General features: G+C 47.5%; 4 protein-coding genes across 5 annotated transcripts; 3 read left to right on the top strand and 1 right to left on the bottom strand.

The window, feature by feature from the left end:
• The first annotated feature begins 4,185 nt into the window (after window positions 1-4,185).
• On the top strand, window positions 4,186-5,074 carry LOC112887869 (putative WUSCHEL-related homeobox 2). Its single transcript, XM_025954152.1, has 2 exons — window positions 4,186-4,734; window positions 4,838-5,074. Exons 1-2 carry the CDS (start codon window positions 4,186-4,188, stop codon window positions 5,072-5,074), a joined length of 786 nt encoding a protein of 261 aa, XP_025809937.1.
• An 8,220-nt stretch (window positions 5,075-13,294) lies between these two features.
• On the top strand, window positions 13,295-15,411 carry LOC112884368 (UPF0014 membrane protein STAR2). Its single transcript, XM_025949746.1, has 3 exons — window positions 13,295-13,880; window positions 14,276-14,521; window positions 14,885-15,411. Exons 1-3 carry the CDS (start codon window positions 13,596-13,598, stop codon window positions 15,194-15,196), a joined length of 843 nt encoding a protein of 280 aa, XP_025805531.1. The 5' UTR covers window positions 13,295-13,595; the 3' UTR covers window positions 15,197-15,411.
• A 1,079-nt stretch (window positions 15,412-16,490) lies between these two features.
• LOC112884369 (transcriptional regulatory protein LGE1-like) lies at window positions 16,491-17,916 on the bottom strand. The gene is made up of 3 exons (XM_025949747.1): window positions 17,816-17,916; window positions 17,218-17,598; window positions 16,491-17,118 (listed from the first exon to the last, which is right to left on the bottom strand). The coding sequence occupies exons 2-3, from the start codon at window positions 17,594-17,596 to the stop codon at window positions 16,826-16,828; spliced, it is 672 nt and encodes a 223-aa protein (XP_025805532.1). The 5' UTR covers window positions 17,597-17,598; window positions 17,816-17,916; the 3' UTR covers window positions 16,491-16,825.
• Window positions 17,917-20,965: 3,049 nt separating this feature from the next.
• Window positions 20,966-23,555, top strand: LOC112884370 (UPF0014 membrane protein STAR2-like). 2 transcript variants are annotated; one of them, XM_025949749.1, is made up of 4 exons: window positions 20,966-21,377; window positions 21,761-22,284; window positions 22,366-22,611; window positions 23,113-23,424. In XM_025949749.1, exons 2-4 carry the CDS (start codon window positions 22,183-22,185, stop codon window positions 23,422-23,424), a joined length of 660 nt encoding a protein of 219 aa, XP_025805534.1. In that variant the 5' UTR covers window positions 20,966-21,377; window positions 21,761-22,182. The 2 variants fall into 2 exon arrangements, with proteins under 2 accessions (XP_025805534.1, XP_025805533.1); XM_025949748.1 differs by having other exon boundaries at window positions 20,966-22,284; window positions 23,113-23,555.
• The last annotated feature ends 56 nt before the right edge of the window (window positions 23,556-23,611 follow it).

The following is a 23,611-nucleotide window of genomic DNA, read 5'->3' as shown; positions in this document are numbered from 1 at the left end:
TACGATTGGCGCACATTCTTGCACACATTTACTCACCGGATGTATATTGATTCTGCGTCCTGGCCTCTGCAATCAGCTGCCGTGTTTGCAAGTACACACAGCCTTTCTACCTGTAGGGCACACACAGGCCGGATCGATCGGCGACTGGCTCATCGATCATTAAGCTAGATTCACATACCTTATAGCTTATTAATTCGTTCTTCCAAAGTTTAAGTACGCAACGAATGAATGAATGGCTAGCTAAACACGCGGACAGCGTTCAGTAATTGCAGTGGGCCATGCATTGCATTGTATCCTGATGATCGAGTACTCTCGCATCCGATCCTGAACCGCGTATGATCGACCGACCGATCGACCCTTGATTGTTTGCCACATTTCCCGGCGGTGTGCCGCTACGGCGTGCGGCACCATGCACTGTGGCTGTGGTCACTGTACGTGTCGCGCATATCTGCGGGGAGTGAATGCAAATGAAGAGCTTCTGGGGCTAAGGCCAACGTAATCTTGTGCAATTGTAGCACCAAATGGTACCACACGCATGTATCTATCAAACCATGCATGGTGGGGATCAACAAACTATATACTCTTTCAATGCATCTGTACAAGCTAGCAGAAGTGTATAATTGCACAAATACTTTATGCTATATCAATTGAAACGCACACTCAAGTGTTGTTATGATGAGAGAAACCAGGCTTGAGATAGAAAAAGTATCTTAGTATTACTAATTGGAGGCTTCAGAAGCCACCTAGGATCATAGGTGGACACTCTAAAAATATAGAGAAATTCTAAAAATTCTCACAAAAATCAGTAACATCCGGCCATCAATCCGGCAACGCTAATCATAATAGTCAATGGATTTGTTATCTTTCTTAATAAATTACTCACCTCTACCATTATAAAGTAACACACTAATCTTCGTGTAAATTACTCACCTATGGTGTTATAAAAATAATGCAAATAACCTCCTAAATTTGTATATAAATTATCCAATTATGTCATTATTAAAAGTTAAAGTAACCCTTAAATCTGAATCTAAATTATATTTATAATAAAATATTAAAGTGCACCAATATAGAATTCTAAATTACTATTTCTATCATTATTAATATATTATTTATGTTATTATTTATATAAACTACTACCCACGATATGTGTCGCCATTTATTCATGTATGATGAAAGAGATAAGAATACCAATTCACAAACAAATGGTGCAATTAAATATATATCAAACACACATAGAGGTGTGATACAAAATGAAATCTATCGCAACTAAATAATGATAAATGTATATTTTAGAGTATGTGTTAGAATATTTAATAGATGAAAGAGGGTATGATATAGATTATTACAATTATTAGCTCTAATTCTTATTTTTATATTAATTCTAGTTAGTCCGTGCATGAGCACGAGTTGATAGGTTAGTATATGTAATTGTTGCTAGTTTTGGGCCAATGATGGTCCTAGGCCGCGTCCAACGGTTAGAGCCAGCAATAGTTCTAAGCCAGCACGGGCACAGTAGCACACAGGCCAAGCACCAAGCAGGTGCTAGAGGAAACGCGCCTGTGAGTGGGAGATGCATAGGGAAGTTTTTGAGCCAGACGACGAGCGGAGCGCTAGCTCATCAGTTTTTTTACTGTTTATCAATTAAAAAACTCTCTCAGCTGGCTTAGAGCTACCTGTTGGAGAGGGCCCAAGAAAGGTATAAGTGTATAATCGTTGCAAATGTTCAGATCGTTGGATATAGGGGGCTTCCCAACTAACGCCAACAAGACCATTACAGGTAGAACTATACGATCGTTGGATATAGGGAGTATATGCAAGCATTACTATATGCAAGCGTTAATAATAATAATAAAGAGACGATCTTACAGGTAGAATGTTAGATAAGTTGACTTTAAGGCCATTACGGTGGAGTTTCTTCTGTTTCTAATATCTAAGTTGAATTTTAAGGAGGATGTGATTATGTACGGGAAAACAAATCAGGAGAAGCTCTAGTTCTTTTAGCTCTTAGACCTTTATTTCATCTAAAAAATCACTTCACAGGATCATTTTCTCTAAAATATCATGTTAGCAGAGCTAAACAGTTTAAGTCTAACATTGTAGACGCTCTAACAGTTTATTAAGTCTTTTACTACTAATCAAAAGACGAAAATTTAAGCAATCTCAATTGTGCTGTACTCCTACAGTATACTACGACCAATTCTTTCTTTATTTGTAGGAGTACTGCAGCTAGGACGGGATTAAAAAGCAAACATAGTAAATGATGTACATCCCCACCATGTCTAAATGTATAGGAGGGAGTAGCCAACTAGGTATAGGTAGGGATGCAGGAAATACAAAAAGGATAGAAGTAATTACTCACTGAAATCTGTTGATCCTCTACAGTTCCCTACATCGGTAGGCTTGGATCCGAGTCCAGAGGCGCCCTAGGCCCAAAAGCGCCATTTAGCTAGTCAGCCTTGCAACTTTGCAAGGACACATAGAGCTAGAGTGGAGAGAGAGAGGGAGAGGAGCACGCATCACGATGCAGTGCAAGTGTACGCAGATGCAGGGCCGGGGCCATCATCACCTCATAATTCCCAGTTTCCCACTGCAGCACAAGCTCTCTCCTCTCTGGCCACTCAATCCGAAATCCTAGACAGATCTCCACAATCCGACGTGTAATTCCATCCTTAAATGCACGCATGCACGACCCCGACTTCTCTCTCTTGCTTTGCATCTCTCTCTGAGCCAGAGCCACCACTGATCGGGCTAGCTCTCTGAAAGATCAGTTGCAGACGGGTGCAGAAGACTCGACGTGCTAAATAAATCGCCATTAGGAACCATTCATGGCGTTCGCAGGCAGTATTGGAAATCAGACATTTTCTAAAGAGGAATGTACAGTACTAGGACGCCCATAACTTACCAAAGACAAATAGGTACTCGGTGCATTGGGAGTAGTCCCTAATATCATGCACCATCACCTGGCTTACTTTGAGGTACCTAATCCCTGTACCTAGTTGAATAATCACCATCTGTGATTCAGTTCATGTTGCAACAACTATTTAACCACACTGAAGTTACCTTCGTAACTGTAGATGCTACTCCTATTATCTCCTGACCAACATGACATAGAATTAGTTCAACTAAAAAATCCGTGCTATATACTAGCAACATATATGTAGAAGAGCAAGCTCTGCATAATGTATACTAGTGTATAGCTACTTAGCTTGTACTGACGCGTGACGATCGTAGATGAGGATTGAGTACCACGAGTGACCAAATAACTCTGCACACGCGAGTACGTACCACCGCTCGCGTTCAAGCAGGAAATCAAGAACGACACAGCGTACGTGTACGTGTAGCCTAGCCATAAATACAGCAAGAAAACTGATGATCCAACTGCTGTGTTTCCTCTCACTTGCATTCAGACTTTCAGAGACATCAACAGACACATTCTGAACGCATGCACACTCGATCATCATCGCAACGGTCGATGCCTAGATGATCGCCGGCCGGTACAAATATCTTGGATGTGGTGTTAAATCCTAGTGTTAATCCATCAGGATTAGGAGATCCACCACACAACAGTACACATTATTCACTCCTGATTACGACACAGTAGTAGCTGCCTAGCTGGCTGCTGCTCTGTGTTCTGTGTCTGTGGGCATGCAGAGACAGAGGGAGAAGACTCGCGAGCTACCTATGAACAGTACCGCAGCACACAGGTCGCTTCGCTTTGCATATGCCATCGCCACCACATCTCTCTCTCTCCCCCCCCCCCAAATAAACAGCCACTGCTAGTACTGTTCTCTCCCTCTCTCTCTCTCATGCATGTCTGAAGTCTGAACTCGGTGGTGGTGGTGGTGTGCATGTGTAAGTGTATGTATAGTGTCGGCATCCATTATATATATATCGCAGACAGGAAGGAAGCAATGGCCCTCCATTATATGCTTCGCTCGTTTCACCCTCTTCCTCAGTCCTCAAGCTGCAGCAGCTACCAACAAACTCTCTCCACCCGCCGATCTGCTTCTTCTCCTCCCTCCTAGTACCCCTTTTGTCTCTCCACGCCCAGCCAACCAACCACGAGCTTAACAGCAACAAGCCAAACTGATCGATCACACCACCAATAGTCAAAGCCACAGCAAGATTCCTAGTATAGTAGCTAGAGCCAAGTATAGTAGTTGGCTAGAGGTAGACGACGACATGCCGTCGCAGCAGGACCAGCCGCAGCAGCCGGTGGTGGCGGGGTCGACGCGGTGGTGCCCGACGCCGGAGCAGCTCATGATCCTGGAGGAGATGTACCGGGGCGGCCTGCGCACGCCCAGCGCGTCGCAGATCCAGCAGATAACGGCGCACCTCGCCTGCTACGGCCGCATCGAGGGCAAGAACGTCTTCTACTGGTTCCAGAACCACAAGGCCCGGGACCGCCAGAAGCTCCGCCGCAGGCTCTGCATGAGCCACCACCTCCTCTCCTGCGCGCAGTACTACGCGGCGGCGCACCACGGCCACGGCCACGGCTTCCTCGCCGCGCCGCCGGCCGCGCCCTACGGCTGCAGCGTCTTCGACCAGGCCGCCGCCAGCCAGCTGCTCTCCCCGACGTCGCCCACCCCAGCCGCTGCCGCTGCGGCGGCGGCGGCGGCTGCGGCCTACGGTTATTACTACCCCGCCACGGCGGCCTTCGCTGCTGCTCCAGCGAGCAGGTGCGCCGGCGCGGCCACTCCCCCGTCGCCCACCCAACTGTTCCACTATCAGGTACTATCCTGTGACAGCTCAGGTAGTCAGGTTGGAGTTCAAATAAAGCTTCGATCTTTACCTGACCCGCCCATGCAACGACGATGTCTTTTACAACGTACAGGCCGGAGGCGGAGGGATCGCGCCGGTGGAGGCGCTCGGCCGGCCGGAGTACTCGCTGGGGAAGCTGGACAACTTCGGCGTGGCGCTTGACGATGTGGTGATGAGCTCCGCCGCCGCCGTCGACATGGGGCCGCCGGGGTTCGAGGTGGCGCCGCCGCCGGCGGCCTTCTGCCGCCCGCTCAAGACGCTGGACCTCTTCCCCGGCGGGCTCAAGGAAGAGCAGCACGACGTGGCCTGATCAAGCATTAGCGGCGGCGATCAAGCTAGCGACCTTAGTCAATATAATTAATCTGTCATGTCATGCAGTAGTACACTGACATGATCTTCTTCATTAGCTCGTCTCCATCTCCTTAGCTATGTTGTCGTCGACGTCTTCTTCTTCTTGTTCTTTCTTATGAGTTTGATTAGAGGATGTACTTAGAGATTAGTGCATGTCTACTGGACTGGATAGTAGCCGCTAGAGTAGAAGAGGCCGGGATATGATGTGCATTGATTGCTTAGTGAGTTATGGAATGTGACCGTACGTACGTGTGTAGCTAGGCATGCGGTATGAGATGCTGCAGCTTGTGGAGCTTTTAGCAGGGTAGCTCCTCGCTAGGCTTTGCAGAGCTCATTAACTGGTGGGAGATGGAGATCAAACTAGTGTGTATGATGAATGGAATGTTCCTTGCCATGGTCCCCCCAACTCCCAACCTCCAACTCCGTACCATCTACAGTTCTGTGTGTGTGTGTGTGTGTTGACTTTTGTTTTAAGTTCACATTGTACAATCAACCTCATACGGATTTGCTTGTTGAGTAATTAGGGCCCTTTAGCGATAAGTCGTATGCTTCAATTCCAGGCATGTTTCTCCTTCGTTTCATCATGAACTCTGTTTCAAATATCTACCAGCTAATTCTTATATGTGCAGCTAGATATTTATGGCTAAAATTATGCATTTATGCTATTATTCAGAAGTTAATTAACATATTTTTGGACTAAAACAAAGTAGCACCAAAACATAAGATTCGTTAGTATGCTCAGAAAGATTAACTAGCTAGCTTCATCAAACGATCCACCACGGATCTAGACGGCGACACGGCCATCAAACACGAATGACCATCAAACACCGATGGCGCCGTCCCGCCTCTCCCTCCGGCGCCGCCTCTCCAGCCGGCACCGCCGCGGCTCCACCGGCGCCACCGCGGGGGCGGTAGCCACAGTCCAGCGACCGCCGCTTCTTGGGACGCCGTGCGGCCTCTCGGAGGCCCTGGCTCGCCCGGCGCGCTGTGCACCGGCCGGGAACCATCCCCCGTTGCTGGCGGCGGCCATCCCGCGCGGGTGGTGGGAAGTTCGATGGGCTGAACACCGGTGACTGCGGCGAGATAGAGGCGGAGAGGTGCGCAACGGTATGCCGCGTGATCTCTGCTCTGCTCTATAGGTAGCTAAAATGACGATGACCACGACGATATATTCCTGCAAATTAGGCTAGGCTACATTTATACTTTTGCTAGCTAGCTTTTGTCATTTTTTCCTGCCATCTTAATTAGCATTAGTATATATTATACCAATACATGTACATGTACGTGGTACGCGATGTACTTTACACCCCAATATTTTTTGTATATATATACCCGCAGGCTACCTCCTGTATATATAATTAGCATTCTTTCTTGTTTTTGTGTTCCTCAGTTTGAGGCTTGGACATGGCCTTGATGCACACGATGTCTGCTGGCTTTGCGACCAAAGACCCTGAGACGGCCGATCACCTGCTGGTGAACTGCAACTGCAGCTTTGCCAAGATCATTTGGTGGAACCTGCTGTCCTGGATGGACTGTCCCTGCTCGTTCACCCAGGAATCCTTGCAGCTGCACACTTGGTGGGATCATCTCCGAAAGCTTCAAGCGCAAGAGAAAAGGAGGGGTTTTGACACTCTTTTCATGTTGATCATCTGGGCGCTTTGGAAAGAACGAAACAACCGCTTGTTTCAGCGGCAAGAATCCACCGTGCAGGAGCTCCAAGACCGGATCAAGCTCGACATCAAGCTTTGGATCGAGGCGGGAGCTAGTCGTCTAGGTTGTTTAAAACGGGAGTAGTACACGGTAGGGTTGGCCCTTTTGGGCATTTTTGTGCTGTTCTCATTTGCACCTGGAAGGTGCTCTTGTGTCTTGACGTGAGCTCTTGCTCCGCGCTCTCCTACGTATTCGAGAAAAAATATTTGAGGCTCAGTATCTAAGTGCTCGTGTATCGTCTGACTTTGCTTATGATCATAGACAGTCACTTATGATTGTTCAAGATTGGATTTTTTCCTTAATCTAAAAAATATATACCCACTACTAAAAAAGGTTTTTAGAGGCGGGTATTTTTAGGGGCGGGTGCGATAACCGTCCCTATTTTTCGCAGCTAAAAATAGCTATTTGTAGGGACGGGTAATGCGCATGCTCTTGGAAATCGATTTCTAAGAGCAGGTCACGGCGTCACTCGCCAATAGAAATCAATTTGTAGGGGCGGGTTAGGGCATGACCCGCCCCTGCAAATCAATATCCACAATATTAAAAAATGGAAAAAATCAAAAACAGCAAAATAAAAAAATATCCCCGCCAACCAGCTACTACCGCTACTACCGAGGTATAATTCTTTTGATAGAATATGCACACTTACGTAAACCGGGTTCGAACCGCTAACCTCCAGCCTCGCGTGTACCCTTCTCTCCACCACACTGCACTTGTGACACTACGGGGTATGCTATTTTTTTATATTAACTCTGAAATTGATTTCAAGGGCGAGTCATGCCATCACCCGTCCCTAGAAATCCATTATTAAGGGCGGGTGACGCTACCACCAGACCCTAAAAATATTTTTCTATTTTATTTCGAAAATTCATTTAAATCTTTACATATAGCAAAACAAATAAAAAGGTAAAACTTCTACACTATGATTATTGTGAACTATAAAATAAAAAAATATACTAAGTATATTTCACTGTATATAAAAATTAAGATTATGCAAACCTCAAAGTATGACTCTAGTTGTATGAGATACTATATAGTCATAGACATATAAGAATTTATAATAACATTTTGAACTCTTAAATGATCTTAAATGAAAAACTTATCAACTATAAAGTTTTAGATCACATCAACCTCTACAACTTTGGTATAAAGTTTAACTTTATCCGAGATTATATCAAAATTGCATTTTTAGGGGCGGGTGATACCATCACCTGCCTCTAAAAATATATTTTTAGAGGCGGGTGACGAGCCGCTACAAATGGCCACTATTTTTAGGGGTGGACAGTGGCATAATCCACCCCTAAAAATACTATTTTAAGAGGCAGGTGACGCTGTTACTTGTCCCTGAAAATGGTGGCATTTCTTGGGGCGGGTGACATCATCACCCGCATCTAAAAGTACTATTTTAGGAACAGATCGGATGCTAACCGTGCTCCATTTGTAAGAATGGGTTACTTTTTAATCCGTTCCTGAAAAAAAAGAAATGTTGGGACGTTGCTACGAATCATTTTTTATGCAGCCCGTAGGCAAATATCCTGGGTAATATATAAAAGCGAGCACGCACGCATATCCGGCATCCGTCTCCGGCCGGGCCGAGTACGTGCGTGTATACACCCGACGACGACACGACAGCGCCGGCGGAGTCATGTCGTGCAACGGGCATCGTAGCATTTCGCGCCATTTCGCACCGTACGTACGTACGTGCGTACGCGCGTACCATGGCATATCCATGCGTGCATGTTCTCGCGTACGTACAGATCTTCAAAAAAGGAATTGTTCTTATACTACTACGTACACAGAAGATGTGCGGCTGCTGTAGGATGCCTCCAATTAATCCAGGGCCATGCATGCATTTCGAATAGCAGCGACCGATGGGACGACATGTTCGGCTGGTTGGGATTGTTCGGAGCTTCATCATCACGGACGACATGTTTGGCTGGTTGGGATTGTTCGGAGCTTCATTTCAATCTAAATAAAGTTTCCATGTTTTCGAACAGATATTACTGGGAAAATAATTTTTAGTCTTAGGGGGACTGCCAAAGTCAAAAAATTACAGCTTTTCACTTTTAAAACGAAAATACAGCTTGTCTTGTTCTGACTTCTGAGAGAGGAGGAAAATATAAGTCAGACAAACAGCTGCAGCAATGAATAAGGCCACGAGTCGATTCGGCCCACCTGAACGCAAATCGTGGCCCATGAGGGAGCCAATCCAACCCAAGCCCGGTTACAGCCCATGTTGTTGTAGGAGGTTGTTTGTATGGTGACAACTGACAAGGCAGATGGCCGCCGGGCTCCAACAGATAAAAACACCACCAAACCCCCCCTTCCCCCTTTCCTCCTCTTTCTTCTCCTCCTTGCCTAGCGCAATCCGCTGCCGTTCCTCGTCCTCGATCGCGCTCGTCGACCGATCCCTCCGCCCCCGCTTCCGCCGCACGCCGGGGCGGCCGGTTTCTTCCTCACCCCCAGGTAAACCTCACCCCTTTCCTCCCCTTGTAGGGCCGGGGGGGCGCTCGTAGATGTTAATTGATCCGAGGCGGAACTCGATTTTTGGTGCGCTCAGCTTCAGCTGCTGATTTCTAAGTCAATCAGTTGTCCTTCGTGCGATTTAGCCGATGCGGCGAGCGATTTGTCCAAATCTAGTTAAAACATGTTCAGGATGTAGTGTAGGAGCACCCGGATTGTTGTCTGGCTGGCAGCTTAGCCAGTTAGTCCTACTTAGTCCCTTTGGCAATTCTGTTGTTCGGTGATGCAATGTAGATTAGTCCTCTTTTTGGAGGAGTAACGCAGATTAGGACTTCTATGCATAATAACCCTCGTGTTTTGTTTTTGGCGTTTCACTTGGGTTTGTGTGAGGAGTAACACGGACTAGAACGTTGCAGAATAATCCTGATCTTGGCTGTTGGTCCTTTGGTTTTTAAGATCTGTCAGCTTGTTTAGATCTGGTATGCGAATGTGAAATCGATTTAACAGATGGGGGTATATCGGTTTCGGCTTCACCCTAGTTAAACCGGGTATTCATGGATGCCTGAATTTTTCTGTTAGTTTGATTCACCATAAGCGATAGATTTATAGAGGCCTGGGAAAATCTGTGCAGGATGTGGTATAGGAGCGCACAGCCTAGCTGATTGTTGTCAGATTAGTCTCTTTTATTAATGAGTAACACAAATTACAACTTCTACGCATACCCTGATCCTGCTTTACTTTGGTGCTTTTACTGTTTGGGCTCACCTTTTTTTTGTGAGACACTGTGTGGGCTCCTTCAACTTGCATAGAACTTATTTTGCCATTATGCACCATGATTTAACTGATCTGGTGAGCCGTTAGTGCAAATCTAGCAAACAGTTCTGCAGGCTGTGGCCCAGGAGCTCCCAAACAGTTCCTTCCTAGCTGACTGTCATCTGCTAGCTTTGCCCTAGTACTTTGGGCACTTGTTCTGTTCAGTTCTGCAATGTAGATTACGTCTTGTTTGTTCTTGCAAGGAGTAATGCGGATTAGAATATTGCAGATTAATCCTGATCATGGGCTATCGGTCCTTTGGTGTGTGTAGATCTGGTTTGAGAATGTGAAATCGATTTCAAAGATGGGGGTATTTGAGCTTCAGCGTAGTTAAACTGGTATTCATGGATGCCTGAGTGTTTCTGTTAGTTTGGTTCACAGTAAGGAATAGATGTATAAGCCTGTGACTGGGAGTCAACAGATGCATACTGGTTCACATTGAAATTTTGAGGCGCTACGTTTGTCAGGCATTTATTGCTCAAGTTAATGAAGTTGATTTGATTAGGAGGTTCTTTGAACCTGGTTCAGTTTACTTGCATCTTACTTTTTGATTGACGTACTGAAATATCCCTACGTATATACCAGTGAAGAAGGGAACCTATCCAGATTCTCATGGAGTTTTTAACATGGGGAAGGCAGGGAGAGACATTAATTTAGTTTGGTTGCCTCCTGGCTTTCTGTCATGCATTGTTTGTCCCTGGTCTGTTATAAGGTGAATTTTGAGATGTTACAAGGCCTTAACATAGAGTGTGAAGAATTCAGGCAGGCCTTTTCATGATTTCTCATATATATGGTTGAAGCACATAGTTGCTATTATGTGAGCATGTACGTCCTACTGTTTGTGTTTGATTCATCTGTTCTGTCAGAACAATATTTTTGCTGCTAAGATTGCATCTTTAAAATTCTAGCCTTTATAGTTATGATGATAAGTTTTAGTTGACTCTGAAACTTAATATGTATGATCAGAGCGATCAATTTCTAACAGTCTAACTTATGTTTGATTAGTTTTGCTTTTATTTTCAAGACAATATGTTGTCATGTGCATAAACGTCTTGTTTGTGTCGAACTATTTAACTGTATGGAAAATTTTAATAATAGGAGCAAAATAACAAAATATTGCTTTTTACGAAATTTTATTGGTTACACGTCATGCTATTTATTCTGAAATAGTACTCACCAGTGGTGAATCCAGAATTTAATGTTAGGTTGGTCCAATATACATGAATTTTTTTCTTTTGCGAAGCAATCATCGTGGATGTTAAAAGTTGCTGGCTGCCTGCTTGGGATGAAAATACACAGGGGTAGAGTTGTTTGGGCTGGATCTTAGGGTGGGCCGCGGCCCACTCGGCCCACCCCTAGGTCCGCCCATGGTACTCACATGCGCTGATGCGCACTATTTTGAGTTTGCTAATTGAGTGTGTATACAGGCTTAACTCCTAATCCTAACTATTCTCAGAGCTATTTTATGTATTTAGGGAGTCCTTGATGTTCCGTATTGATTATTCAAGTTAAGATTGCGCTCTCAGTATCTCATAGTTGCTTATTTGATTTACAACCCTTTCTTTATTCCCCTTTGCAGGTCAGTCCCGATGGGGTTCCTGCAAAGCACTTTGTCGCTGCTGATTGGCACCGGCTGCGGCATCTACATCGCTCAGAACTACAACGTCCCAAACATAAAGAAACTCGTAATGGAGATGATGGACAGGGGGAAGAAACTTGAAGAATCGTACAAGAAGCCTGGCAACGACAAGAACAAGGATAGCAAATAGCATCAAACTCCATCATGTCTAGGAAACCACCCGGCTTAGCAGGCTAACTGTTGAAAGAGTATTTGGGTTCTTGTTTGAGGGATAGTAACTCGATTCGGGATACCTTTTGTCTACTTGTTTTAGAAGAGAGGAAAATCTCATACTGTAAGTGCATCTCACGTATAATGCTCTTTCCCCAGCTTGATCCTGTCTATTGGCAGTACAGATTTTGAGGTGATGCAGCTGGACACGAGCTGCAAGGGGCGTCACCTGGATTATGAAATATGAAAGTGTCATGATCCATGCTGGCTTAACTAGGGAGGCACTGACTGCATCGTGATTAGTCTAATGTAAGTGTCCCATCTGATGATGGCTGCTGTCTTGCGTCTTTGCTATTTTAAAAAGGAAAGTGGAGCCCATGAGCCTGGATTTGCGGCTGCATGTGCAGGAGCATTGAAAAGCTTGACGGCAGACGTAACCTCAACCAGAAGAGGGTTCTTGACCTGTGCTGGGGCTGTGCACATCAAAGGTTTTATGATATTGGACCTGTTTAGTTCGTTGCGTGTAAATCTAAAAAAATTTTTGCAAAAGAATCTTACCAATTTGAAGTACTAAATGAAGTCTATTTATAAAACTTTTTGCACAGATAGGTTGTAAATCACGAGACGAATCTAATGATGCTAATTAATCCATGATTAAGCAATAATTAGCGGATGGTTACTGTAGCATCACTGTTGCAAAATATGGATTAAGCAGGTTCATTAGATTCGTCTCGCGATTTACAGCCCATTCATGCAAAAAGTTTTATAAATAGACTTCATTTAAGATTTCTTTAAAAATTTTGCGTTTACAGTTTTTTTTGCGTTTATGGCCTGGGAACTAAACAGGGCCACCGGGGATGTCCAGGACTGATTGATTTGTTTTCCAAGTTTTGTCTATTTGTGCCCCTGAGTCAGATCAGATGCTAGGAAAGTGGGTATCCCACATATTGTGGTGAGGATTCTTTGCAAGTTGCCACTGGCCAGAGGCATCTGAGATTCTCAGCTTGTCCTTTTGGCCTGCTTGCTTGAGTGCCTTTTTTATCGTGACCTCCACTGAAGCTTGAGATGGTTTTTTGACGCCAAAGCTTGAGATGGTTGATTGAATGGATCGATCAGCTTTCTGCACGGGAAAAAAGCCACCGGCGGCCTGACGCACGCAGGCACCGAGGCAGCCAGGTCCCCTTGTTGCGTGGACACTGCGCCTCCCGGTCAGGACACGTGGTGGCACGTGTCCATCGTCGCCTGCCTCCGGCCGGCGCGGCTCGCCGGCGACGCCGAGTTGACCTTCACTTGGACCAGACCCCCCGACCGGACCGGACGGTAGGAGTATCTGGTATCAGGCCGCCATGTGGGGCCGAAGCGGACATCCGTCGTAGGGCGTAGTAGGCCCGTATCTCTCGGGATCCCCAGCCTTCCCCACGTAGCGCCGGGAAGGGAGACTTTGCCCGGGGCAGCGCGTGCTGGACCACGGTACAAAGCCGTACGGTCCCGCGCCTCACCAGCCTCCACCTCCACCGCACCGCCGCCTGCCTCACTTGCCCCCTCCCCGCCGCCGCCACCTCCTACTCAAGACCCCACAGCGCCACCGCGGCCGCCTGCTCGCTCGCCTGACAACCGCCACCGCGACCGCCTGCGACGCGTCGGCGGAGGAAGCTCAACAGGCAGCGCCGTCCGTTCCCAGGATCAACCCCACCGGGGCCCGGCGATGGAGCACGCGGGCGCGTTCCTGGAGATGGTGGCGAAGCAGGTGGACCCTGGCGCGCCGGGGTTCTGGCGAGACTTCCTGGTGGGCATGCTCAAGCCGGTGGCGGCCACGGCCGTGGTCGCTATGGCCGTCGCGCTCAGCTTCTCGCAGCGCCTGGGGCTCGAGGGGGAGATGCTCTACGCCATCGCGCGCGCCTTCCTCCAGCTCTCCGTCATCGGCTTCGTCCTCCAGTTCATCTTCACCCAGAAGAACGCGCTCTGGATCCTCCTCGCCTACCTCTTCATGGTAACCAACCCATCTATCGCCGCCTCTTCGTGCTGGTGCCGTTACTGATCTCATCCACACTCGATTAGAAATGGTCGAGCATCCTCTCAATTCCATCCAATTCAATTTGACACCGACCAAAGCCTCAAGCAGAGAATTTTGAAGCAGGCATGCTCTTCCATTCCACTGCCAGCAGCTAAAGACGCCTCTTCTATGCATTCCCCAATTCAAGACACGCCATCACTTTGCTCACCAATTTTTCCATGCTACAGTCTCAACAATTGGTCGCTATGATTTCTGCATTTGGCCTGAATTCAAATTCATTTCTGCATGGGCACATGGAATGGAATTGCTCATATCAGCATAGCCCTGTGCGTCAACATGCCTGCCTGACAATTCATCAACGCGCCGTGCAGGTGACGGTTGCGGGCTACACGGCGGGTCAGCGCGCCAAGCAGGTCCCCCGCGGGAAGTACATCGCCTGCGTCTCCATCCTGGTCGGCACCGCCATCACCATGTTCCTGCTCGTCGTGCTCAACGTCTTCCCCTTCACGCCCCGCTACATCATCCCCGTCGCCGGTATGATGGTCGGCAACGCCATGACCGTCACCGGCGTCACCATGAAGAAGCTCAGGGAGGACGTCAAGATCCAGAGGAATCTGGTCAGCTCCGACCTTATTTGCAGCCTCTTCCCCATTTGTTTGCTGCTTAATTCCTGTTTTTTTTTCTAACCCATTTGCTTGTTTCGTCGCGAGACCGCCAAGATTGTACTACAAGGACAAGAAAGTCAGAAGCTGTTGCATCAGGAACAGCTCTGACTGGCTCATAATGCACATAGTCTAATAGGCTGATACAATGGCACGATAGAGTGTTATGCATGAGTTAACAAAATCGGTAACTTTAATTGGGTGATGAACACCATCAGCTTACATTAGCCTGGTGATGATTAGAGTCTAACAGTATTCTGTTTGCAACTAGAGATTGAAGATTCACTAGTATTTCCTTTCCCCCCCTCTTGTCTGCAGGTGGAAACGGCACTTGCTCTGGGTGCGACGCCGCGTCAGGCGACACTGCAGCAGGTGAAGAGGTCGCTGGTGATCGCGCTGTCGCCGGTGATCGACAACGCCAAGACGGTGGGTCTGATCGCGCTGCCGGGCGCCATGACGGGGCTCATCATGGGCGGCGCGTCGCCGCTGGAGGCCATCCAGCTGCAGATCGTGGTGATGAACATGCTCATGGGCGCCTCCACCGTCAGCAGCATCCTCTCCACCTACCTCTGCTGGCCGGCCTTCTTCACCAAGGCCTTCCAGCTCGAAGAGAAGGTCTTTGCCGACTAGAACAGAACACTAGGGAATGAAGTCTCTTTCTTCCGAGAAAGGAGAAGACAAGAAGTGGGTTAAGGCCAATCAAATGCCTGCGTTTTCGTGTGAAAAAAACTGTAACTTTCAATGTCAGTGTTGATGGTGAATTACTGAGCTGTAACTGCAGTTTAGAGATTGCCAGCGCCTGTGTGGATGCTAGTAGAATTTGTAAATGACTGTTCCTTTTCCGACTACGACCTGCTGGGCGTGAAGTGATCCTCGCCGCAGTCGGAAATCAAGGCGGCGTACCGGCCGGTCGCTGCAGCAGCGGTTCCACCCGGATGCCGGCGCCGCCGAGGACCACGACATGGCAATCGTCCTCAACGAAGTCTACACATTGCTCTCTGACCCGGCCACTCGCCTCGTCTACGACCAGGATCAGGCGCGCAGCTCCGAATTCGCCGGCTACACGTCGAGGATGCCGCCGATCACGGCATCCTGGGGCGCGCGTTCCGGCCCCCTCCCGGAGCTCCAAATCCATAAACCCAGCTCCCCGCATGCGCCCAGGATGCGGCGTCCAGACGGCGGCGCAGCGCGGGACAGGATGGCGAAGGGGATGATGGAACAGATCGGAAGAGAAGGGCAGAGAGAGAGGATGGCCGGCGCCCGGCGGGGACGCAAGCTGATGTGGGGAAGAGATGACGGCATGACGTGGGCTCGGGAGCTGACGTGGACAAGACTCCGGTCCAAAATGGACTTGACTTCTAAAGAAATAAGTCCTTCGCTGCCTTCCGGCCCAGGACGGCCCAGTTTTGTTTTTCTTTCCTCCGCTCCGCTAGTCCGGCAATCCGCTGCTTTCCTTTCTTCCGGCGGCGACAGGGCGAGCGGCCACTCTTGGAGAAGTCTTCGCCGGCGACGAGCATCCGAGTATCCGACAGGTACGCCCGTTTATTCCCTTCCCTTCCCTTCTTGCTGTGCGAAGTAGAACACCCAAAGCCCTGATGTATGCTATTTGTATTGGGATTTGACCATATATTTACCTGCTAAACTTCAAAAAAAAAATTTGTTGGCAAAAATTATCGGATGTACATGTGGACACCCATGTCATCCGCCCCTGATTCAGTTCGTTGTAGTGGTCGAGATCAACCTAGCCAACAGCCACCCCAAAAAAATTTTAAGGGTTGATCTTTCCATATATTCTCTAACAAAGAGAATAACATTTATTGAGAAATTTACTTATAGGCAGCATGATTAAGCACCCACTGCACCGTGTCGGGGAAATAAAAGAATATCTCGAGATAAACACACTAGCTTAGGGTGCAAGTGGATGTATCATCAAGACAACGTTACTCAGTTCTGTGCTGCTTATTAGCAAACCATGTGATGGTCCAGACACAAACCTCTAGAGTGGTACACAAACATACACACACGCAGTTTTCCTGCGTATTCTCGAAAACAAAACAAAGCATGCAGACACGATCTCCCTGCTTGGAATAGTAGCTAGAAAACACGTCACAAAGGCAGAGGCTTTAATTCCCTGACATGATCGATCGGGCAGTCCTGAAAGGGAAGCAGCAGGCTGCACCAGAGGATGATCATATCGGAGTTTATTTATCCTAATATTCAGCAAGTAGAGGCCAATATCCATCAGGGTGGTCTTGGACCTCATGTCTCCAGCGCTGTGACGGGGGGCTTGGCAGCGAACTTGCCTTGCCCAGCACGCTTGTTAAACTTGCCATCGTGGTGAGCGTAGTGCTTAAACTTGCCCTGGTGCCCCTGCTTGAACTTGCCATGGTGGCCATGGCCATGGCCGTACCCAGCATAGCCTCTACCATGGCCGTGGTGGTTGTGGAGGTGGTTGTACACTCCATAAGCGCCAGCTCCGGCGGCGGCGGCTCCGGCTGCTATCCACCCCATGTGCCTTCCGTGGCCGTGGCCGTGGCCGCCCCAGTGACCTCCTGCTAGTACCACGTACAAGATGCCCCAGTTCGTTAGTCCGAATAATCTCGCTCATCCTATATATATTTGGTGAACGAACAGCTAGTAGTAGCACAGACCTGGGTGTGGCGGGTAGCCGCCGCCGCCGTAGTAGCCACCCCAACCTGGCTGAGGAGGGTAACCGTACGGCTCCGGTGGAGGGGGCAAATCAGGAGGAGGGTAGCCGTCGTCCCAGCCCGGCTGAGGCTGAGGGTACCCGTACGCCGCCGGCGGCTTCCGAGGAGGGTACGGTGGGTATGGTGGAGGAGGGCGGTGTGGGTATGCTGCAGCGGTGGTGTACGATGAATTTGATGATGAGTACTCGGTGTAGTGCTCCACCGGTGGAAGCTGACCATTTTGGCCATTATTCATCTGCTGCTTGCGCATATCCTGCTTGCCCTGGCCAGTGCAGTAGTTCCCGATGTTCCCGGCCAAGTAGACATCCTTCTCCTTGGGCATCTCTGTCGTCCCGACCAATGCAAAGAGACTAAACAACATGCGTATGTATTTATCCTTGGATGTTGTATGCTAAACATGTATATAAAGCATAACCATGCATAATAATGTTTTCTCCCATGCAGTACCATAATGTTGATAACAATAAAATCATGCATAAAACCATAAGAACCATGATGCAGCTAGCTGCATGCATGATGCAGCAGTATCAAGGCATCATACCGGTCGAGGGAGCGAGGAAGCGTTCCTCACTTCTTTGGGCTTTGGAGGAACAAGATAGGCTGCAGCTAGCCGACCCCACGTCTCTGGATGTTGGCGATGCTGTGGTGTGGTGGTGTGCCATGGAGGACGGACTGGCTTGCTATATATAGGCGAGCGAGCGAGGAGGCCGGCGACGGGTCCGTCCATGCAATCCATCGACGACGCCTCACGCGGCCTCAGACAAGTGTAAAGATTTTACCTGCCTGCTATATATATTGGATGGATAGACTAGAATATAATCTCGACCGACGAAGACGATGACCGAATACGAGCAGAGCATCGAGATCGAGACCTGCACCGGGAAGTTAAACCGAAAAATCACGTCGACCATGCATGAGAACAAACCACGCATCATTCCTGTCCCAAGGACTAACACAAAGCAAAGCCAACCGGAGACCTCCGGCTAAAGTGAAAACTTACGACCAGTCATGCTTGTGCTTCACCGAGACATGCATAGCTTTATTTACGTGCGATATATCTAGATATATAGTAAAAATTTTATATCTAGAAATATTAAAACGACTTGCAGTTTGAAACGGAGGAAGCTAAGTAATTAGAAGGATTAATTATTGAGCTAATTTCACATATTCAACTTAGATCAAAGCCAGGATAATTATATTTACGATTTAGAACTGAGGAAGTATGTGCTAGAAAAGATGGAAACTATATTAGCTAGCGTTGAATCTCCATGAAGACTAGTAATAATCCCTTACTGGGTTGGATTTGCTAACGTGTATATAATAATACACGTGAGGAGGCATCACACCTCAAGGCAACAAGTATCTATTATTCGGCTAACGTGTCCGTTGGCTCCGAATTCTCTTCCATGAGAAGAAATGGAGTATATAGAAATACTCGTGAGCAGGCATCGCAACTCAAGGCAATAAGTAATAATATTCGCAACAAATATTCCTTTAGTTGGATTCGATAGTATTCGGACGACTGGGTAGATGTGTCCTTCGGGCCCAAGTGACATGCGGGCCTGGACAGGTAGGTGCTTAGAGATGTTTGTTGTGGAAAAAAAGAACAGATTTCTCAGATGCTTGCAGTTGCTGGTAGCAAACACTTTGTGTTGCATCCGTGCTTCACGGTGTCGCTTCTTTTTTCTTAGTGGATTCCCTTCTCGGATTACTACCAAATGATACCGTTATGGTTCTTTCCTATCTATGAGCATCTCCAAACATGAATCCTATATTTGGATTCTATAATTTGTACTAGGGATATATTTGATGTGTTTAGGGTCAAAAAAAAAAGCTTATACTCCAACAGCGGGGTCTCAAATCATGTCATTTACAACTAATTGGGGAAAGATTGGAGCGGAGGCATTGGGGAAAGAAATCTCTGTCAGTTAGATTTTGTGGCAAAAAGGAGATAGGATCCAACCAATTGAGTTCTGTATCTAGGACCTGGGAGACTGAGTTCTAAATTGATTTGCCAGTTTTTTGTAAAATAGAACTCCTGTTGGAGGCTATTTTTTTCTTTTAATCCCTATATTTTAAGATAGGACCCAATTTAGAACTCCTGTTGGAGATGCTCTGGCTGCTGTGGTCAAGTCTTGCTGGGTCGCTGGTTACCTAAGGAATCGTCATTCCTTTGGAAGGAATGGTTAGTTCTAGTTATGTGAAACGTGTATGATACATCGGAAGGCATGGATTAGATCGAATACGTTTCTTGCCCAATGGCCTGCCATTAAAAAGATGCAAAATAGATAAATTTCGATGTCATATAGTACTATTGCACCTAAGATTTGAAACTTCATCTTTGAAATGATCAAATTTCGACTAGAGACTTGCGTGTGAACATGTATTCCTACACCTATGAACTATGACGAATTAATGATCTTTCAGCAATCCAACACTCAATGCACAGCACCAGCATCCACCAACTCACAAACTTTTTTATTTTTGGGGGCATCAGTACTTAGTGTCAGCGTCAATGCACAAGAGAAATTTAATTTCTTATCGGCCGCTTCAGCACGCACACAGGCCGGTGGAGTTTGGTTAATGGGCCCTAATGTAAATGGAAAAGAGTTCAGATTACAACGGGGTCATCGGTGGAGCTAATTATTGCATGGAGTATTCTGTTTGGTGTTCATATATATAATATAATATAGTAACGGGATTAGATACCAGAAAAGATAAAGTTCGACCGGCCAATAAAAATGCAGTCCAACCGAACAGAAATCTCTCAACATAATGAAATAAAGATATTCTCTTTCTCCTTTCTAATCTGCCGCCGGTGAAGAATATGACTGACTCTCTCAGCAGGTAGGAGGTGGACAGCGACGCCGCTGTTGTTTTGTGATTATGCTTGACCTTGACCTGGAGCAGTAGTGTGAGGACCGGAAATACTGTGACTCGCAGTCAAACTATTACACATATGCGGAATATTTTTTTATACCGCTGGAACAATTGTTCCAGCAACAAAAAAATTATTCCACATTCAAAAACAATATTCCACAAAAAGATTATTCAAGTGTGATCTTGTTTTGAAGATTTTGTCGCAAGGAACACGGTGACACAACCGGATTTTAATTTGGATATACGATTTTAAAAAATATAACCGTACCACACTTTAGTTGCCAGTCACACGTGGGACTCCTAATAGCCTTTGTCGGGACTCCCCGACCCTCCCACCTCAACCCTTGGACATGAAGGCCACTCACCCTCTGTGTGAACGTAGACATCCATACTCTACCTTTTATAAACACTTTTTTTAGAGAGAAAGAATTGGTGGTTTAGACATTTTCTCCAAACACATCTACTGCTGAAAAAATAATTATCCAGAAATACAAGCATCGTATTTAGTCGGAGGTTTGAACTAGGATACGCAGATTCCACCTTAAAGAATATAAGCATTATTTTCTAAATAATTGATTTTTTTTGTATTTACTGTTCAACATTAATTAGTGGTTAGAGCACTAACATGACAAATGTTTGATGAAGAAAATTAGCATAACACAGGCCCACGTGTTGGTTACATTTCTAGGCCCGACAAAAGAACTTGTACAGGCGGGCCTATTGAACAAGAAACAATAGACGTATGGGCCATAATAAGGAGCCTACTAGTGGGCTCAGGAAGTAAGCCCACGCGCCACCCGGCCCATTCCCTGAAAATAAAAAAATAACTCGCACGCGCCAAGTATCATCCAACAGGCCTCGCTATTAGCCCTCCTCCTTTCCCGACTCTTCCCAACAGTAGCGACTAGCGAGCGGGCGATTTCCAGACGACCTCCGTTCCCCTGCTGGATCCACCGTCTTCCCTCGGCCTTCGGCGGCTTCTGTGTCGCTGGAGAGCTGGGGGAGGCGTGGATACGGTGGAGATTGTCTATATCCCCTGCCCTACTAATAGGTTAGGTTTAGGGTTGGATCTTCTTCCGGTGAGCGTTTCGCCTGGAGTTTTTTGTTTCCTCCATGGCTCTTTGGATGACGGTGCTGTCGGCGGTGAGTGGAGTCTGGTGGTGCTCGAGAGGTGTGCGGAGCATGACGCCGGAGTTTTATGCGGAGGATTCGGCATCGACGAGGTTTTTTCTGTTGCTTTCTTTTGCGTCGGTACTCGATTTCTCCGTGCGTCTATCTTTGCTAGCTGTGCCCGCCGCATCGGTAGAGATGCTGGCTTCGCTACCAAAGACATGGTCGCTGAAGGCTGGAGGATTGTTATGTCCCTCCAAGGTGGATCCGTAGTCTGCTGCTACCTTGTGAGGTTAAGTTTACCATCTGCTCGTATGTACGGGCTGGTGGTATTTTGTTCCTCTTGCGGGTTTGCTGCTTGTTGACTGGAGTTGGCCGGTGAAGCGACCGGTGTCAGATTCCGGTGTACAGGGATTGCCCGGGACGTTCAACGGACAAAAAACACGCTTCCAGTGTGTTACTCATGGGCTTGAAATTTGTTTCTTCGTCGAACTAGGTATCTGCCGTGAGCTTCATTCTGGTTTTACTTCTTCATTGCGGGAGGTGGAGGAGGACCGGACTGCGGCAACGACGGTCGGCAGCGGCGACGCGTAGTGGGTGCTCCGTTCAAGGACTTATTTGTGTTTTCTCTTTTACTCAGAAGTGCCCTGTTAGGGGGCTGGATGTAATAGACTTGTATCAATAAAATGCAACCCTTTCTCTCTCTAAAAAAACTCGCACGCGCCATACAAAAACATTTCTGCAGGAGAACTGCAGGCGAGCTGCGACCTGCGAGTTGCTAACTTCATCGGCGTTGACCAATGCAAAGGCAGCGATCGGCGGCGCACGTCTGACGGAAGCCCTCCAGTGGCAGCTGACGACCGATGGAGCACGCGTCGGCGTTGCTGGAGCAGGTTCTGGCGGGACTTCGTCCTGGGCATGCTCAAGCCGGTGACCGCCACTGCCGTGGTCGCCATGGCCGTGGCGCTCAGCTTCACCCAGAAGAACGCGCTCTGGATCCTCCTCGCATACCTCTTCATGGTAATTCACACAGCCAGCCACTCTCTGGTCATTGACGTATATAATTAGTTGCTGTTCTTGATCTGGCCCGCCATCGAACAGGTGACGGTCGCCGGCTACACGGCGGGGCAGCGCGCGAAGCACGTCCCCCGCGGCAGGTACATCGCCTTCGTGTCCATCCTGGTCGGCACGGCCGTCACCATGCTCGTGATCGTGGCGCTCAAGGTCTTCCCCTTCACGCCGCGGTACATCATCCCCGTCGCCGGCATGCTGGCCGGCTGCGCCATGACGGTCACTGGGGTCACCATGAAGAAGCTCCAGGAGGACGTCAAGATTCAGAGGAACATGGTCAGTCAGCTCTCAGCTCCAATCGACCAATCCCGTACCCTCCCAACTTTAGTTTCTTAAGGCTTATTTATTTTCTCCCTTGCTTATTATTTCTTATTCCAACAGTATATATCAAAAAGAAAATGTTCAAGAAAGAAAAAGTCAGCTGCTGTTACATCAGAACCATCTCTGCTTGGCTAAAAAAAAAATCACAATGCACATAGTATAACACAGTCAAAAGACACTGGAGTCCTAAAAAATGCAGAATTTGAGCAATAATCATCATGGTCATCATCTTTTTTTTTTAGATAATGCTGGAAGGGTGTTCGGACTTCAACCTTCTTTTTGACAAGGAAAGGAGTCAATAGATATTTTTCAGGAACGCACAAAAAAGCTTGGTTGCATTTCATTAAGAACTTAACCATTTGATGTTAGAAACTTTGTAAATTTCTTTGGCAACTACTAGAGTTCAATATAACAAAAGATTCACCATCAGCTTCTCATGTTTCTGCTGCTGTGCAGGTGGAGACCGCCCTGGCTCTGGGCGTGACGCCGCGGGAGGCGACGTTGCAGCAGGTGAGGAGGTCGCTGGGGATCGCGCTGGCCCCCGTCATCGACAACGCCAAGACGGTGGGGCAGATCGCGCTGCCCGGCGCCATGATGGGGCTCATCATGGGCAGCGCGTCGCCGCTGGAGGCCATCCAGCTGCAGATCGTCGTGAAGAACATGGTCATGGCCGCCAACACCGTCAGCAGCATCGTCTCCTCCTATCTCTGCTGGACCTCCTTCACCAAGGCCTTCCAGCTTAAAGAGGAAGTCTTTGCTGACGAGTGACTATGAAGCGTTGCATAGTAATCGTGGGCGTTTCTACAACTTCATTGTGAGAAGGAAGGAGGAAGGAAGAAAAAATACCGCAAGATTGCATTGCAGTGATGTCCAAAAATTGGTCCTCATAGAATCTCTGTGTATTACTTTCCCATGATTGCTTAATATTCGAAGCAATCTGATCAGAGAATAATCT

This window comes from Panicum hallii, chromosome 3, assembly GCF_002211085.1.
Source record: "Panicum hallii strain FIL2 chromosome 3, PHallii_v3.1, whole genome shotgun sequence".
NCBI lineage: Eukaryota > Viridiplantae > Streptophyta > Magnoliopsida > Poales > Poaceae > Panicum > Panicum hallii.
Note: the sequence above shows the minus strand (reverse complement) of the source record. Positions and strands in the feature narration are given on the sequence as shown.

Excerpts from the sequence above, each read along its gene's own strand:
- LOC112887869 (XM_025954152.1), top strand. The coding sequence starts at position 4,186 with ATGCCGTCGCAGCAGGACCAGCCGCAGCAGCCGGTGGTGGCGGGGTCG. Across the intron at positions 4,735-4,837 it reads CCCAACTGTTCCACTATCAG|GCCGGAGGCGGAGGGATCGC; the intron begins GTACTATCCTGT and ends TACAACGTACAG.
- LOC112884368 (XM_025949746.1), top strand. The coding sequence starts at position 13,596 with ATGGAGCACGCGGGCGCGTTCCTGGAGATGGTGGCGAAGCAGGTGGAC. Across the intron at positions 13,881-14,275 it reads TCCTCGCCTACCTCTTCATG|GTGACGGTTGCGGGCTACAC; the intron begins GTAACCAACCCA and ends CGCGCCGTGCAG. Across the intron at positions 14,522-14,884 it reads TCAAGATCCAGAGGAATCTG|GTGGAAACGGCACTTGCTCT; the intron begins GTCAGCTCCGAC and ends TCTTGTCTGCAG.
- LOC112884369 (XM_025949747.1), bottom strand. The coding sequence starts at position 17,596 with ATGCCCAAGGAGAAGGATGTCTACTTGGCCGGGAACATCGGGAACTAC. Across the intron at positions 17,119-17,217 it reads CGGCTACCCGCCACACCCAG|GAGGTCACTGGGGCGGCCAC; the intron begins GTCTGTGCTACT and ends TGGTACTAGCAG.
- LOC112884370 (XM_025949748.1), top strand. The coding sequence starts at position 22,183 with ATGCTCAAGCCGGTGACCGCCACTGCCGTGGTCGCCATGGCCGTGGCG. Across the intron at positions 22,285-22,365 it reads TCCTCGCATACCTCTTCATG|GTGACGGTCGCCGGCTACAC; the intron begins GTAATTCACACA and ends GCCATCGAACAG. Across the intron at positions 22,612-23,112 it reads TCAAGATTCAGAGGAACATG|GTGGAGACCGCCCTGGCTCT; the intron begins GTCAGTCAGCTC and ends GCTGCTGTGCAG.